Here is a 13,220-nt window from a genome sequence, read left to right as displayed (position 1 = left end):
TAAGTAAATTGACGTTGGTCATGTGACAACAGGTGGACCTACAGCTTATACTGCAGGGGGAGACTTAACGTCAGTCTCAGATCCAAAATGGTCTTTTGTGATGTATGTGAATGACCTCCATGGTCTTTCTCCAGCCATCCACTGAATCCTGGAAAACAGAGGGATATAATATCATCAAGAATAGTGAGAGTCATTTTCTTTCCAAATTATTTTTTTTTACATTGGCAGAATATTGTAGAGAGCCTAAATAGCTTTTGCTGAACAATGGCCAAAAGTCACATTGAATAACTGGAATATTTTTTTGAATCAATAAATTAATCGGGAATCAATATAATGAATAATAAACCAGAATATAGAGCATTGCAAATCCAAGACTTCATATTTAAACTTCATATTTAAATTTCTAGTTTTGTCCAGGGCCACACGTGAAAAATGTATTTGAGTTCTGACTTTAATCTCCGAATTCTGACTGAGATCATAGTCAGAGCTCAACATTTTTTTTCACATTTGGCCCTTTGTGAAACAAATGACCTCATCATTTATCAAAAATGTTGCTGACTCAAAAGTTCCAGCTCTAATTTAAACTCAAAAAAGTTCAAAAACGCCCTGAGTTGATAAAAAAATAATTAGGCTGAATGTAAAAGGAAAAAAAGACGTAAAGCAAAAGTCATGTAAAGTATATCAAACCTGTGTGATTTTGTCCTCTTCATTTTGGAGCACAGATTATTCTTCTACTGTACGAGAAAACAAAAAAAAAAAAACAGAAACAAAAACAACACAAAAAATAACTACTCTATATTCTTCTAATAATTCCAGTCAGCTCTATATCCCACACACCCCGAGTTCGTCTGTATTATTTCTTTAATTTTGAATTAGCCTTTCCTGCTGATATTTTGGACTATAAATAATGACATGCTGTACTGTTTCTCGGTTATGACAGTGCTCACACAATTTCATGTTTTGCAGCACAGACTAAAACGACAACAACAACAAAATAAAAACCGCCGGCCACCAGGGGGCAGTGTAGCGTCGACCCGACGTGTTACATGGAACTACAAAGCGACGTGACGGCGTAACCCTTGACTCCCGTGCGTCAACTTTGCGTCCTTTTGCCGGGAATGTCAGACCACGTTTCCTCGTGCCGGGGTGCTTGTTCTATGACGCGTGGTCCATCGCGGTTCATTCTGAAGCCAGTCTGCCGAGGGAGCGGAGGAGTTACAGTGGCAAGATGGCGGCGCGGTGGGGAGCAGGCGAGGAGACGCTAACGGCGTGCAGCATGGAATTCTTCGCCATGGATTCACTGGACGAGGTAAGCGATTGTGTCGTGCACTTCGTTTGCTAGCGCCGTATCCCGCCGCTGCAGATTGCGGTTGTTTCCTGGTAGGAGCGGGGCAGCGCGTGTTGTGTGTGTGTGTGTACACCGAGCATGGAAAAGTGACACGTGGATGCCACCGTAGTTTCACGAGTCAAACTTATCCCCCCGAAAAAGTCGCCGGTGTTTGTGGTGATGACAGCAGCACGACTCCCCTGTTGGTTAATAACGTCATACATAATGTCACAGAATAAGGCGCCGGTGGTTTTTAGCTAGCTGGTCGGTCGGGTGTCGGCGGACCGGCCGGCGAGTGGACGACGCAGGATTCCTCCCGTTTAATGGAAATAGGTTGGCGCTAATCAAGTGACAGCTGTGCACTTTAAACGGGGGTCGACCTGGCGTGTGCACCGGTCGCGTCGTGGTCGATATGGACAAGGCGCATTAAAGCTCTGTCGGTGGTTGTGTGTGTGTGCAAAAAAAAAAAAAAAAAAGTACGCCGCGTCCTGCTCATCGAAGGCTCCGTCAACACGTGGTCACATCACTGTCACACGCGAGTCCTCCGCCGTTATCGTCACTGCAGTGCGGGTGTGTACTTGTCATGTTGGCCCGAGTTAATTTGTTCCTCCGGTGTAGTGTATAGGCTTCGTGCCAGCACATTGCAGTAACGTGTCATCGGTGCTGCGGTGTATAGCAATCCAACTATTCGGGCCAATGCAGCCACACGAACACACACACACTCACTCTCACACACACCTTTGTGATTAAATCCAGTGTCACACTGCACCGCAGTGTTCGTCTAAAAGCTGTGTTTGTACCCACATGTGGCTCAGTCGTGATGAATCACATGGTGGCGTGTCGCGCATGCGCAGTCTAGACGTTCAGTTCAATCACTGCAAGTACATGATTTCCAGCAGTTTTTTTTAAATGTATTTATTTTAAGTAACCGTCTTCGGGGTTTCTGACTTTTGGCGCGTTGCTTTGAATTCAAACGCGATCTTGGATTTGCAATTGTTACTTCGTGGAGACATGTGGCGGACACGAGGCCCCTGCTTGCGGTTTGTTTTAGTGCAACACGTGGGCAAGGTGGCCTCCCAATGGACAGGGCGAGGCCGGGATCGAACATGTCTGCGTGGACAGAAACACGTGGGGTCACATAAAACCGTGCGTTTCGACATGAAAGCAAATCAGTTGTCTTACATGTGACTGACACCTCAAGTTATTATCCTCCTAGTGGGCCCACTGTGACAACTATTCAATATTTGTTTATGTAACTATTTCAGATTTGCCATTTTTGTGTAAGATTGTTTTTTATAGGTTTTTACGTTGTCTAATATATAACATTTCTAATATTTACATAAGGTTACAATTTCTATTGGTAGATTTAATGTAAATTGGAGCTTGTCCTGATGCTCTTGTGTATTATTGATTACAGGAAAAGGCCTCTGGTATTTTGTTTTTCTTCTCCTCTTCAAGCTGAAACTAAAAGCAATGTGCCCTCCTTTGCCGCCAGGGTTTCCCTTTCCGATTCTCATTTTCAAGTGCCTGACTTGTGTTGTGGCTTATTCTTAGCTCTAACCACCAAACAAATGAGCTTTGTTGCCAAGCATGTCTGACTTTTACACAGACTTGGACTTAATGTGTCCATTATGAAATGGGAAGCCGACTCCGCCTGAACAGATGAACTATGCTGATTTGGTTTATTTGTACATGTGGCTAAACCTAGATATATGTTCAAGATTGTCAGGAGCACAGGTGCTGGAACATCTACAACTATGGAGTACTAATAGCCAAATAAAAATAAATGTACAATTGCAGATAGCATACACAATACCAGATAGCATACTAGACGCTATTGGCTATTATTGCATGTTAGAATCTTTAATATATTAGCATTCTCTTTTTGTTTTGTTTGTTCTTTGTCCTCTTCACTCCAACTGGTCTGTATATACTGTTTTGTTTGTCTTAAATAAAAATTGGATCACAAAAAAGTACTTTTGAAAGAAAAAAAAGTGGACAAGTGTCGTGAAAATGCAGCTCAGTGGTTCATATATGATACTACAAAGTTGTTTACCCTGTGCTGCACATCTTTGACTATGATAAAAGTCCTATACTTTAGTATCTCCAACAAGCCTGTACTAGAAAAAGCATAGCATGCATTTAAGACATGACACTTTCTGATGAAGTAAAGCTGCTACTAACGCAAAATAATAAATTAAGCTGGTAAAGGTTTGCTTCATATAGGATTAAATTATTTAAAATGGTCACATACAACTGAAGCAGTGGACATTCGTCAGATTCGTGGCACTTGTGTAAAAGTCAGTTTGCTGTCTCTGTCCACTAGTGCTACAGAAATTAAACTTTACTAGCCACAATTATGTACTTTTGGGGGGCTGCTTGCAGATAGCTTTTGCCCGAATCACATATTCATGTTTCTCCCCTCCCCTCTCTAGACTGATGGGCTGAGCGCTGGAGAAACTCTGGAAGCCCTTCAAAGCTGCTTAGACCCCTCCATCCTTTCTATCTTTGAGGATACACCAACAATAGAGGCAAGACTCGTTTCACATGTTAGAACTAACGTATTACAATAATCCAAGTGAGATCCATGGTGTGTACGCAATGGACAGTTTGTTTACACTCATTGTAATTTACGCTGTGACCTAATTTTCCTGTATTTATTTAGACCAAAGGACTAGATGAGGAGAGCGAGGCCACGCTGCTAACCGCCCTGACAGAGATCCTTGACAATGTGGATGATGAGAACCTGTCCCCATTTGACACACTGCCTGACTCAGACCTGTTGTCAGGTCAGAAGGGCAGGGAACACTCTCCGGTTAGTGTCCAGCTGTCATGCATACCCTCAAAGTGTCTCTGAGTTCCACTCTAGAAAAAATCCCCCCTCTAGCCCAAGAGCATGGGGCAGTGAGAGTGAAATGGGATAGAGGGAAAACGTGCCGACTTCTGTCATAAATATACTCCTGTTTATTGTTTGTAAATGTAAAATATTGCCCCAAACTGAATAAGTAATACATTTCCTTATGTATTTGTTTCTTTCACTCTCCAGCTCCGGAGATTGCTGTGTCTGTCCCGTTCCCCTCCAGAGAAAGAGACAAGATCCATGTCAACTGGAAAGGTACCTTTGCACTCATTCGGTGTGTTTGTAAACTAGAACAGCTGACGGATTTCTGAGTTTCACTGGGTATTTGTTTCCTTGTCTGCACCCAGAGCCTCCCCAGGATACACGCAGACTCTCTCCAGAGGAGTGATGGGGAGGAAGAAGACGATGGCTCCCTCACCCTGAGCCCAATGGGAAACGATTTGTCTCCTGACCATGACCTGTTGGACTGGGGAGGTGCGACCCTCCCGCTTCCTGTCACCTTTGAACAGGAGGGTGAACATGGTGTTTCAGTTAGCCTGGGGGACTTGGTGAGGCATATGCACCCGTATTGTATGGCCATTTGTGTAGAGAATGATGATGGGGAACAGATGTTGCCTGAAGGAGGCATCTTACTTGAAGTTGTGGACCAGGGGGAAAACGGAGAACCCATACTTGCCATCCCAGACATGGATCTCCCAGTCTCTCTGTCACTTGATGAGCAGAAACTTGCCGAAGAAGATGAGGTGGCCTCCGACAGTTCAGAGCATATATTCATCGATGTTGAAGATGTAACCGGCAGCGAGGCTCCAGTGAAATTTGCAACCTCTGCAACACCAGACCTATGTTCAGTTGTGAAAGATGAAATGATCGTTGAGAGACAGAAGGAAGAGGTTAAAGAGAAAAGCCCCTCCCGCAGAAAAAAGAAAAAGAAATGCAAGGAACAATGCCAAACCGAACCTGTGGAGGGAAGGGTCCTTAGGAGTGGCACAGTAAGACAGATGCCACGCGAGGAACCTAGAAAGCCCGAAAAACGATCAGTCAAAGAGAAGAAACATAAAGTCCCGAAGGTTTGTCCTGCCTCGACTCCAGTCTCTTCTTCTGTAAAACCTAAGAAACAAAATCTGTGCCAAACTGTAACACAAACAGAAATCACCACTACAACACGATTGCCTGAAATGAAAGTGCATATTTCCACATGTGCATCACCCAGACAGGAAACTGCTCTATTAAAAGATAACTCAGAGATGAGTCGTCCTACCTCTTCACCCACAGCAGTGAGCCCCCAACAGCCCGATGAAACCCTTAAACAGCCGGGCCCAGCCCCCGAGAAGCTGGAAGACACATCAGCAGCTCCCTCTGCTGTCGCTGTCGCTCAGTCGTTGGAGAGCCCCGCAGCTGCTCCTTGTCCCGCAACACCCGAGATCACACCAACTGATTGTCAGGCCCTCCCTCCTGTGGCCACTGCATTCCCAGAGCCGAAACCCAAATCCCTCAGTCTAGCGGAGTATCGGCGGCTGCGACAGCAGAAAAAGCCGGAACCTGTGGATAAAAATAACAACAACAGCACCAAGTGGCCCAGCCTTCCAGAGCTTCCCACAGAACTTCCCCTAATTCCCTGTCTGCCCGACCCCAGCCCCAAGGATCCTCGACGCCCTAACCCCCAGTCAGTGAAGAAGGAAGTGGAAATGATCAAACCTGCCTGGCAGCCAAGGGGGCCAGCTGCACCACCCACCCCTGAGGCACTGCTGGTGCCACCGGCATACATGATCACTTCAGCCAGAAAAGTTTCAGCTGCATCCAACAAAGTTTCAGGTGCAACTCCCGCTCCTGAACCACAGCGAAACCCTGAGCCTTCCAAACCTTCTCTTCCCGAAAAGCCCTCGGCTCCTGTCCCTAGTTCAGTCAAGGATTTACCCACACATCAACATACCATTGCTCAACCTGCAGTACCTGATGTACCTCAGACTTCTGGGTCTCCCGCTTCTTTAAAACAGGCCAATCAGTCGCCCGCAGCTGGGAAATGTTCTCCTGCGCTTTCAGGAAGAAATGGTGGAATTGTTGGAGTGACTCAATCTCAGCCCATATCTCTCAAGTCTGTAAAGCTCACTAACACCTGCCCTAAAACCACTACAGAGGCGATCAAACCCAGCGCTGCTACTTTGTCTGACCCCCAAAAGACCACTGTTTTCCAAAAGGTGCTCGTCACTGACATCACCACATTAAACAAGTCCTCCAAACCCGCAAAAAGCGGTACCCAGCGCTGTTCTTCTTCAGTTGCTCATCCCTCAAACTCCCAGAGTCCAAAGGAAGAACCTGTTGTGCTTGAAAGGAAAGAGAACCCCACTACAGCAGTGAAGCCCCAACGGCCAAAGAACCCCACACAGGAGCTGATTGAGGCCTTCACCACTGAGATAGGTGAGTTCAAAGATTACTGCCTATTCATGAAAGGCTGATGGTAATTACCATTTTCTTTCTGTACCCTCTTATGTGACGGAAGCAGTGTTATTTGTTCATGTGGACAAATATCAAACATCTTACAACGTTCACAGTTAACAGACTCATCTCTGTTGCTCAAGTTGACATTTGATCTGCTCCAGCAGTTTGCTGATGTGCAGCATCCGCATAGTAGAAACTATTTATGAAAGACTGTCTGTTGTTTGTGTAGTAAAATAATTTGCAGTGTTATGGGAAAAATCACATCACTTGCAAGCCTCTGTGTTTACTAGAATATTCTGTCACCACTGTAACTCACCCTGTACCGTTTATTGGCTTATTACTGTTATTTATGTCCTTGTTCAGTATCAGTGTTACTGTAAACACAAACAGTATTTGAGTGTGTATTCTATCATGTTTTGTGTTATTATACATAATGTATGATCCTTTTGTGTAGGTATTGAAGCTGCTGATCTGACCAGCTTGCTGGAGCAGTTTGAGGAAACCCAAGGTAATTTTTACTGTGTGGACTGTGTCCAGTCCATGCTTGACCATGTCTGATGCATTATTTCTGACCTTAGGGTGGTTGTACTGGCCAGCAGCGTAGTGGGTCCGATAGTTTAGTACCAGGCAAAATATAGATCAGGTTTCAAGGTTTTATAATGGCGGGAAGTGGAATACAACATTGCAGCAGTATCTTCGGTTAACAGTAGTTTGTTAGTGGATAGAAGGACTTTGAATAAGGCTTCGAAGGATACAGAAGACCAACCGAGCATGTACCTGGTCTGCCTCCGAGTTCATAGTCCAACTAATGTGCCCTACAGAAGAGAGATGTTATCAGGCTGTTCATTTGAACTTGAAGCTTAACTGATACTCCTGCAGAGGTGTGCTCAACGATTATAGGAGACTTTTGATTCTCCAGAATGGCAGGATTTTCTGTCCTTTTTTTTTTGCCTACGGAACCATTCCCCTTTTAGGTGATGGGTACTGTGTGTGGGGCAGAGAAGCTGCTTTGTGCTCTCGCCTGCTCAGCTGCTGGAATTTTGCCCTGTCCGCAAATCCATTTAACTCTCGACCTGCTGTCTTTGTTTGTGTGGATGTTCAAGCCCTCAACTCCAACAAGTGCTTGGACTTTCTGTTCGATTACTCATGTGGGTGGATGTATTATTGAACCATAATGCCCTGATACACTGACCATTTGGTGAAATTCTTCTTCAAACAACACAGTGACGTAATATTTCCCAGCATTAATGTGCTATTTACTACATTTATACTGACAGATTTATCCACAATGTTAGATATTTGATTTTGGTGTTGCCCTCCCCCTTCTGTTATTCCCTGTGCTCACACGTATTTGCCTTCTCTCTTCAGCCAAAGTGGAACAATGTGTGCCGGAGGTCTCTGGTAGGGCAGCAGCTGTAGGAAACTCGAGGTGAGTTACCCTACAGCCCTCAGCTGCTCTGTGTGACTGGTGCAACGGCTTCTCTGAAAACATCCTGGGCACCTGAAGCCTGTTTGCAGTGTGTGTATGTGTGTGTGGTTGTGACAAATGTCCACTTTTTTGCCAAGACCTACCGTAAAACGTCACCACTTTCTGGGCCGCACTGATGGTCTTCTCCAGGCTCAAATTTTGCTACCCGGTTTAAAGTAGTTTTTTTGTTTAGATTTGGCTACATGAGACAAACTGAGGTGAGCGCCACACTAATTAACAGTGATATGCTAACACGCTGCTGTGCCTACTTTTTCAGTTTTCTTTTGGCTCCTGAGAAAACCGTTGTGGAGCGTGTGAGAGCTAATGATCTCTCAAGCACTGCAGGTAATTCAGCATCTTATCTCTGTCTTCAGAATCAGTCCAAGTTAAATCATTAAAATAGAAGTATTTCTTTTTGTTCTCCCCTTGTTTGGATTCTGTTCTCTCGATGTCTGCAGTATTTAAACAGCACCGTCATTAGAAATTGTTAACAAAATAGTACATTTTGACTAGAGTTTTGCACAAATATTCATGAACTAATGGGTATATAATGGTGGCACACTTTCTCTGCCTCTGCTCTAGCTCTGACTCCTCCAGCCACTCCTCCCCACCAGCTGTGGAAACCTCTGGCCCCCGTGGCCCTACTGGGGAAGAGCAAAGCCGCCGAGGCCTCCAAGTTGAGCCCCTCTAAGGTTATTCAGATAGAAGCTCGGCCAATGCCCTCATTCAAGTCCCGCAGTAAACCCACTCCTGCTGCCGCCACCATAGACCCCTACCTGGCATGCATGGACCACGACTATTGCCTCCCAGACAAAGGCAGTTCCCCTGGAGAGCAGGGCAGGCGCTGGAATGTCAAACAGCAATCTTTCATCACTATTAAACCCATCATGCAATCCACTACAAACAGCACACAGACCACCCCGGCTGCCCTGACATTGTCTGTCCCATCTACCACACACCCTGCGATCACAACCAGAACTCAAGATATCCCACCGAAGGATGCCCTGGATCACAGCTTTGTTCTGGACACTCCTGATGCTTCTCCTGCTCGACAGGAGACTGACTCCAATGTTAAAGCAGGAAGCCCCAGAAGAGGGCCTTTTGGGAGGACCTACCGTCGGCAAACTGCCTCCCGCACACCCAGCCCCACATCTATCCCCAAAGAGAGGACTGGAGGCCGGTCTAGAAAGAGAAGATCCCGCCGTTCTCCCAGCCCCATGTCCAGTAGTTCAGAGTCGGACTCCAATTCCTCTAGATCTCGGTCTAGATCACGCGGTCCATCTAAGAAAAGGTTTGTCCTTCTGCGAACCATCTGGTTGATGCAGCATCTTAAAACTGCTTTCTAGAGGGTACGATTTTCCCTATTTTTCTCACCTGTATGCCTTCCTTTTCTTCTTTAGGTATCGTCCCCGTAACTCGGAGAGCAGCTCCAGCTCTTCGTCCCGTTCCTCATCCCGGTCCTCTCACTCTGCGTCTCACTCCCCTCCCAGGAGGAGGAGGTACTCGTATTCCTCGTCTCACTCTGGCTCATGGAGTCGCTCCAGGTCGCGGTCTCGATCCCCTCAGAGAACATCACAGTGGAGTAGAAGCAGGGCGTGGTGCAGGTACAGTTTATGAATCATGCTAATCTGGCTAGTGGTCATTATATTTCATAGCCATTTCACTTGAGCATAACAAATACTTTGACATGCAATTTAAAAAAAGACTAAATGCTTCATCTTGTGTTCCTCAGCCCCTCAAACAAACCTGGCTATGGTCAGAGTGCAAAACCAATTGTGGAACCAGTGAAGAGAGTCAAGGAGAAAGCCATTGTAAGTACATTTTATACACAGGTCTATAAGCAAACAGTATTGTAACGTTAAATAATTGGACTACTTTCTTCTGTCAGGAGGAGCGCCGGGTTGTTTACGTTGGTCGAATTCGTGGTACGATGACCCAAAAAGAACTTAGAGAGCGCTTCTCTTTATTCGGCGAGATAGAGGACTGCACTCTGCACTTTAGAGACCACGGGTGAGTACATAAACAGCAAGAATTATTCATGGATACATTTCACTTTATTGTATAATAGGGTTTACTGTTGACATTTTCATAAGGCTTTAATTGCACTGTCTTTGAACCTTTTTGGTCTCATCTGTGACCTCTTAGGCCAAGCTACAGTGCTAAAGCAAAGGCTTGTTCATAACTGGAGCCCCCTGGCAACACCCCCAGGTTGCTCTTTTAAAAACAAGTCACAGCTCAAAACTGGACAAGACTTGCTCACAACGTTCACTAGACAGACACCGGCTGACATTTTGTTTCTGTCACAGGGACAACTATGGCTTTGTGACTTATTATGACACCAAGGACGCTTTCACGGCCATTGAAAACGGAAGCAGGCTGCGCAAACCTGACGAGCTGCCGTTCGATCTGTGTTTTGGTGGAAGAAGACAGTTCTGCCGGACCGGCTATGCTGACTTGGGTAGGCAGGGGTTTAAAATTGACAAACACACCAAAACTTATGGTAGCCCCTGCCCAAAGTGATGTCAATCCAATCAAATTGTATTGATGTGGCTTGCAGAAGTTTAATGACATCGGCTGCAGTTGATGGTGTTTTCACCACAAGCTAAATGCAACTGAGTCATTGTACGTTAAGTGCCACCGATAATTTTCAAAACATGGCAAATCACATGGATGCTGATTAATCACACGACGGGAAGAGGGCGGCTTGCTGTTTGTCTTTAAGGTGCTTTGTGCATGTTACAACAGAAACAGTATTTCTTAGCTTTTAAGTTGCCAAGCAGGGCTGCAGCTACCAGTGGAGACCCCGTTCATGTCCTCTATATTGATTTTGATAATGTGGAATTTTATTGGACTGATAGTTTTAATGATATTTCACAGTATACACACATTAGACATGGTGGGTTTTTAATAGAGATGTTTCGATATCAGTTTTCCAATCCTGATACCGATTTCGATACCTGGACTTTACGTATTAGGCGATACGAATTCTGAGCCGATACGGTTAAAAAAACAAAATTAAAAAAAACATATTACAGTTTTCAACAGTTGCATGCTACCTACCCTGTATGGAAGCAATGGAGGAATGCCATAAAACTTATTTTATTATCTAATTTGACAGTCATAACTGAAAAAGAACACAATAGCTGTTATAGTATTGTGCTCTTAAAATAGAAGACCCTTAAAGTTTCAAACGGCTCAGTAACAGTGTAAAACAACTTCACCACTAAAATGATATAGGGATAAATAACGGTTCCTTTGACTGTTGATGTGCAGCCACAGTTTAGAAAAATAGTCTGTATCTTGCCCAGTAATGGTGTAAAATCTGGTATGCACTGCTGCCCTTGTACATGATGCTGACTTTCTGCTGTGCTCTTTTTCAGATTCAAGTAGAGAGTACGATACTTCGTCGGGGAAAGGCAAGTTTCATGCACTAGACTTTGACACTTTACTGAAGCAGGCCAAGCAGACCCAGAAGAGGTAACAGGACGCCTGCAGCAGGAAGCAGCTGACACTTACCTCAGAGCCTACAGCTGGCTCCTCAACTGCAACACTGTCTACATTTTAGCTGTTGCATTAGTTTTTTTTTGTTTGTTTGTTTTTGTTTCTGCAAGTTAACACCTTCTATTGAAGTGAAGATTTGTAATAAATAGTAAAAGAAGTCCAAAAAAAGAAACAAGTGAAATATAATAATTTTTTTAAAAGTTTATTTAAATGTATAATCAAATTTGAATTGTATGGACAGAGAATTGTTTTTAAAAAGGGGGAAAATAAGTGGAATGGAGCTCCCTTTTTCTTGGGAAAGTATGTAATACAGTTGAATGTACTACAAACTCCAATTAAAAAAGACAAATTGAAATGTGTTTGTTTTGGGTTTTTTTTTTCTTCATTCATGAAACTGTTGTTTACATCTTTCCAGAAGGTATTTGTAAGATTTTGTCACAAGAGAAATGCAGGTATAAATAATAATTAATTATTGTTCAATGCAACTGTTTTCTACTTTGGTTTCAGTGTTCTGACGGTCCTTTTTTCTTGGTAAATGTTTTTTCATCATAGCAATAAGAGTAGAAGTTAATGACTGCCTGGCTCTTTTGAATGTTCCAGTAGGACATGACCGTTTGCCAACATGCAAAATACCAGTGTGATTGGACTAGATCATTTAAATGGAATGTAATCAGTATTACCTCAAACAAGGAGGTTACGTATTTGCCCATGTTGGTTGGTTTGTGTGTTTGTCAGCAGGAATATGCAAAAACTCCTGAACAGATTGACACAAAACTTGATGGGACATGCGTCAAGAAGGAACCCAGCAAATTCTTTGCAGATTCTATGTCTTTAACATTGCAAGATGGCATTGTCACTAATTTCCCAAGGAACAATGCTTGGATGTTGATGAAAAACAATCTGGCTTATTTTGGGGACTGATATCTATAAGTTTGCAATTTGGTCTAACTTGCTTTAATTTAAGGGAACTCTTGGTTCCTGGTGGTGGAATGCTCTCTGCACTGCCATTCTACTTTTACCTGTGCTTTTCGTACTTTTCCGGCAACCACACGTCCAAATGCTTAAAAAGACTCATCACATACTGCACCAGCTTTTATGTATGAATGTTCATTGATATTGCACCGGGGAGGTGACCACTTGATTGGAAGTTATGGAAATTATGCAAAAGCATATCTGGGATATATGGTGGTGATTTAGAACTAAGCAGGAGCACCTTGCTGACAGAACAAACTGTCTCGGGTCACAACAGCAGAGCAGCACCCCTCATCTGTTTTGAATGTGGTGTTGGAGCTCAGTTGAATACCTAATATGGACTGGAATCTCAAGATATTAGAAATCCGTAGAGATATGCAACACAACACCGAAAACGGCAAGTTAAGTGTTATCTGAATTCATTTTGCACGTGTATGAATTCCGCTATAATTTATTAACCTAGTGTCTTGAATTCTGATTTATTCTTGTTCTTGGTAATAACAAATAAATGAAACAGCATCTTTTTTTAAATTGCAAACGCCATGTATCCTCAGTAATACATTTTGAACAAATGTGAATTTTGTCATTTGACTTTTTATAATCAGTTGTATGTTGGCGGCATGTGTAAGGTTACAAAATACATACTTTTTTATTAT

At 43.8% G+C, this 13,220-nt stretch overlaps 1 protein-coding gene and 1 non-coding gene across 2 annotated transcripts; both read left to right on the top strand.

The window, feature by feature from the left end:
- Nucleotides 1-1,109: 1,109 nt before the first annotated feature.
- Nucleotides 1,110-11,947, top strand: pprc1 (PPARG related coactivator 1). Its single transcript, XM_035606974.2, has 14 exons — nucleotides 1,110-1,309; nucleotides 3,763-3,858; nucleotides 3,993-4,142; nucleotides 4,374-4,442; nucleotides 4,535-6,602; nucleotides 7,078-7,131; nucleotides 7,992-8,052; nucleotides 8,369-8,436; nucleotides 8,674-9,382; nucleotides 9,492-9,695; nucleotides 9,824-9,902; nucleotides 9,980-10,101; nucleotides 10,398-10,549; nucleotides 11,472-11,947. Exons 1-14 carry the CDS (start codon nucleotides 1,229-1,231, stop codon nucleotides 11,570-11,572), a joined length of 4,014 nt encoding a protein of 1,337 aa, XP_035462867.2. The 5' UTR covers nucleotides 1,110-1,228; the 3' UTR covers nucleotides 11,573-11,947.
- Nucleotides 10,192-10,327, top strand: LOC118284349. Its single transcript, XR_004784836.1, has one exon. It is a non-coding gene; the product is annotated as a small nucleolar RNA SNORA50 (small nucleolar RNA).
- Nucleotides 11,948-13,220: the final 1,273 nt, after the last annotated feature.

This window comes from Scophthalmus maximus, chromosome 10 (genome assembly GCF_022379125.1).
Source record: "Scophthalmus maximus strain ysfricsl-2021 chromosome 10, ASM2237912v1, whole genome shotgun sequence".
In the NCBI taxonomy this organism is placed as follows: domain Eukaryota; kingdom Metazoa; phylum Chordata; class Actinopteri; order Pleuronectiformes; family Scophthalmidae; genus Scophthalmus; species Scophthalmus maximus.
The sequence above is the reverse complement of the archived record's forward strand: the minus strand, read 5'-3'. Positions and strand labels throughout refer to the sequence as shown.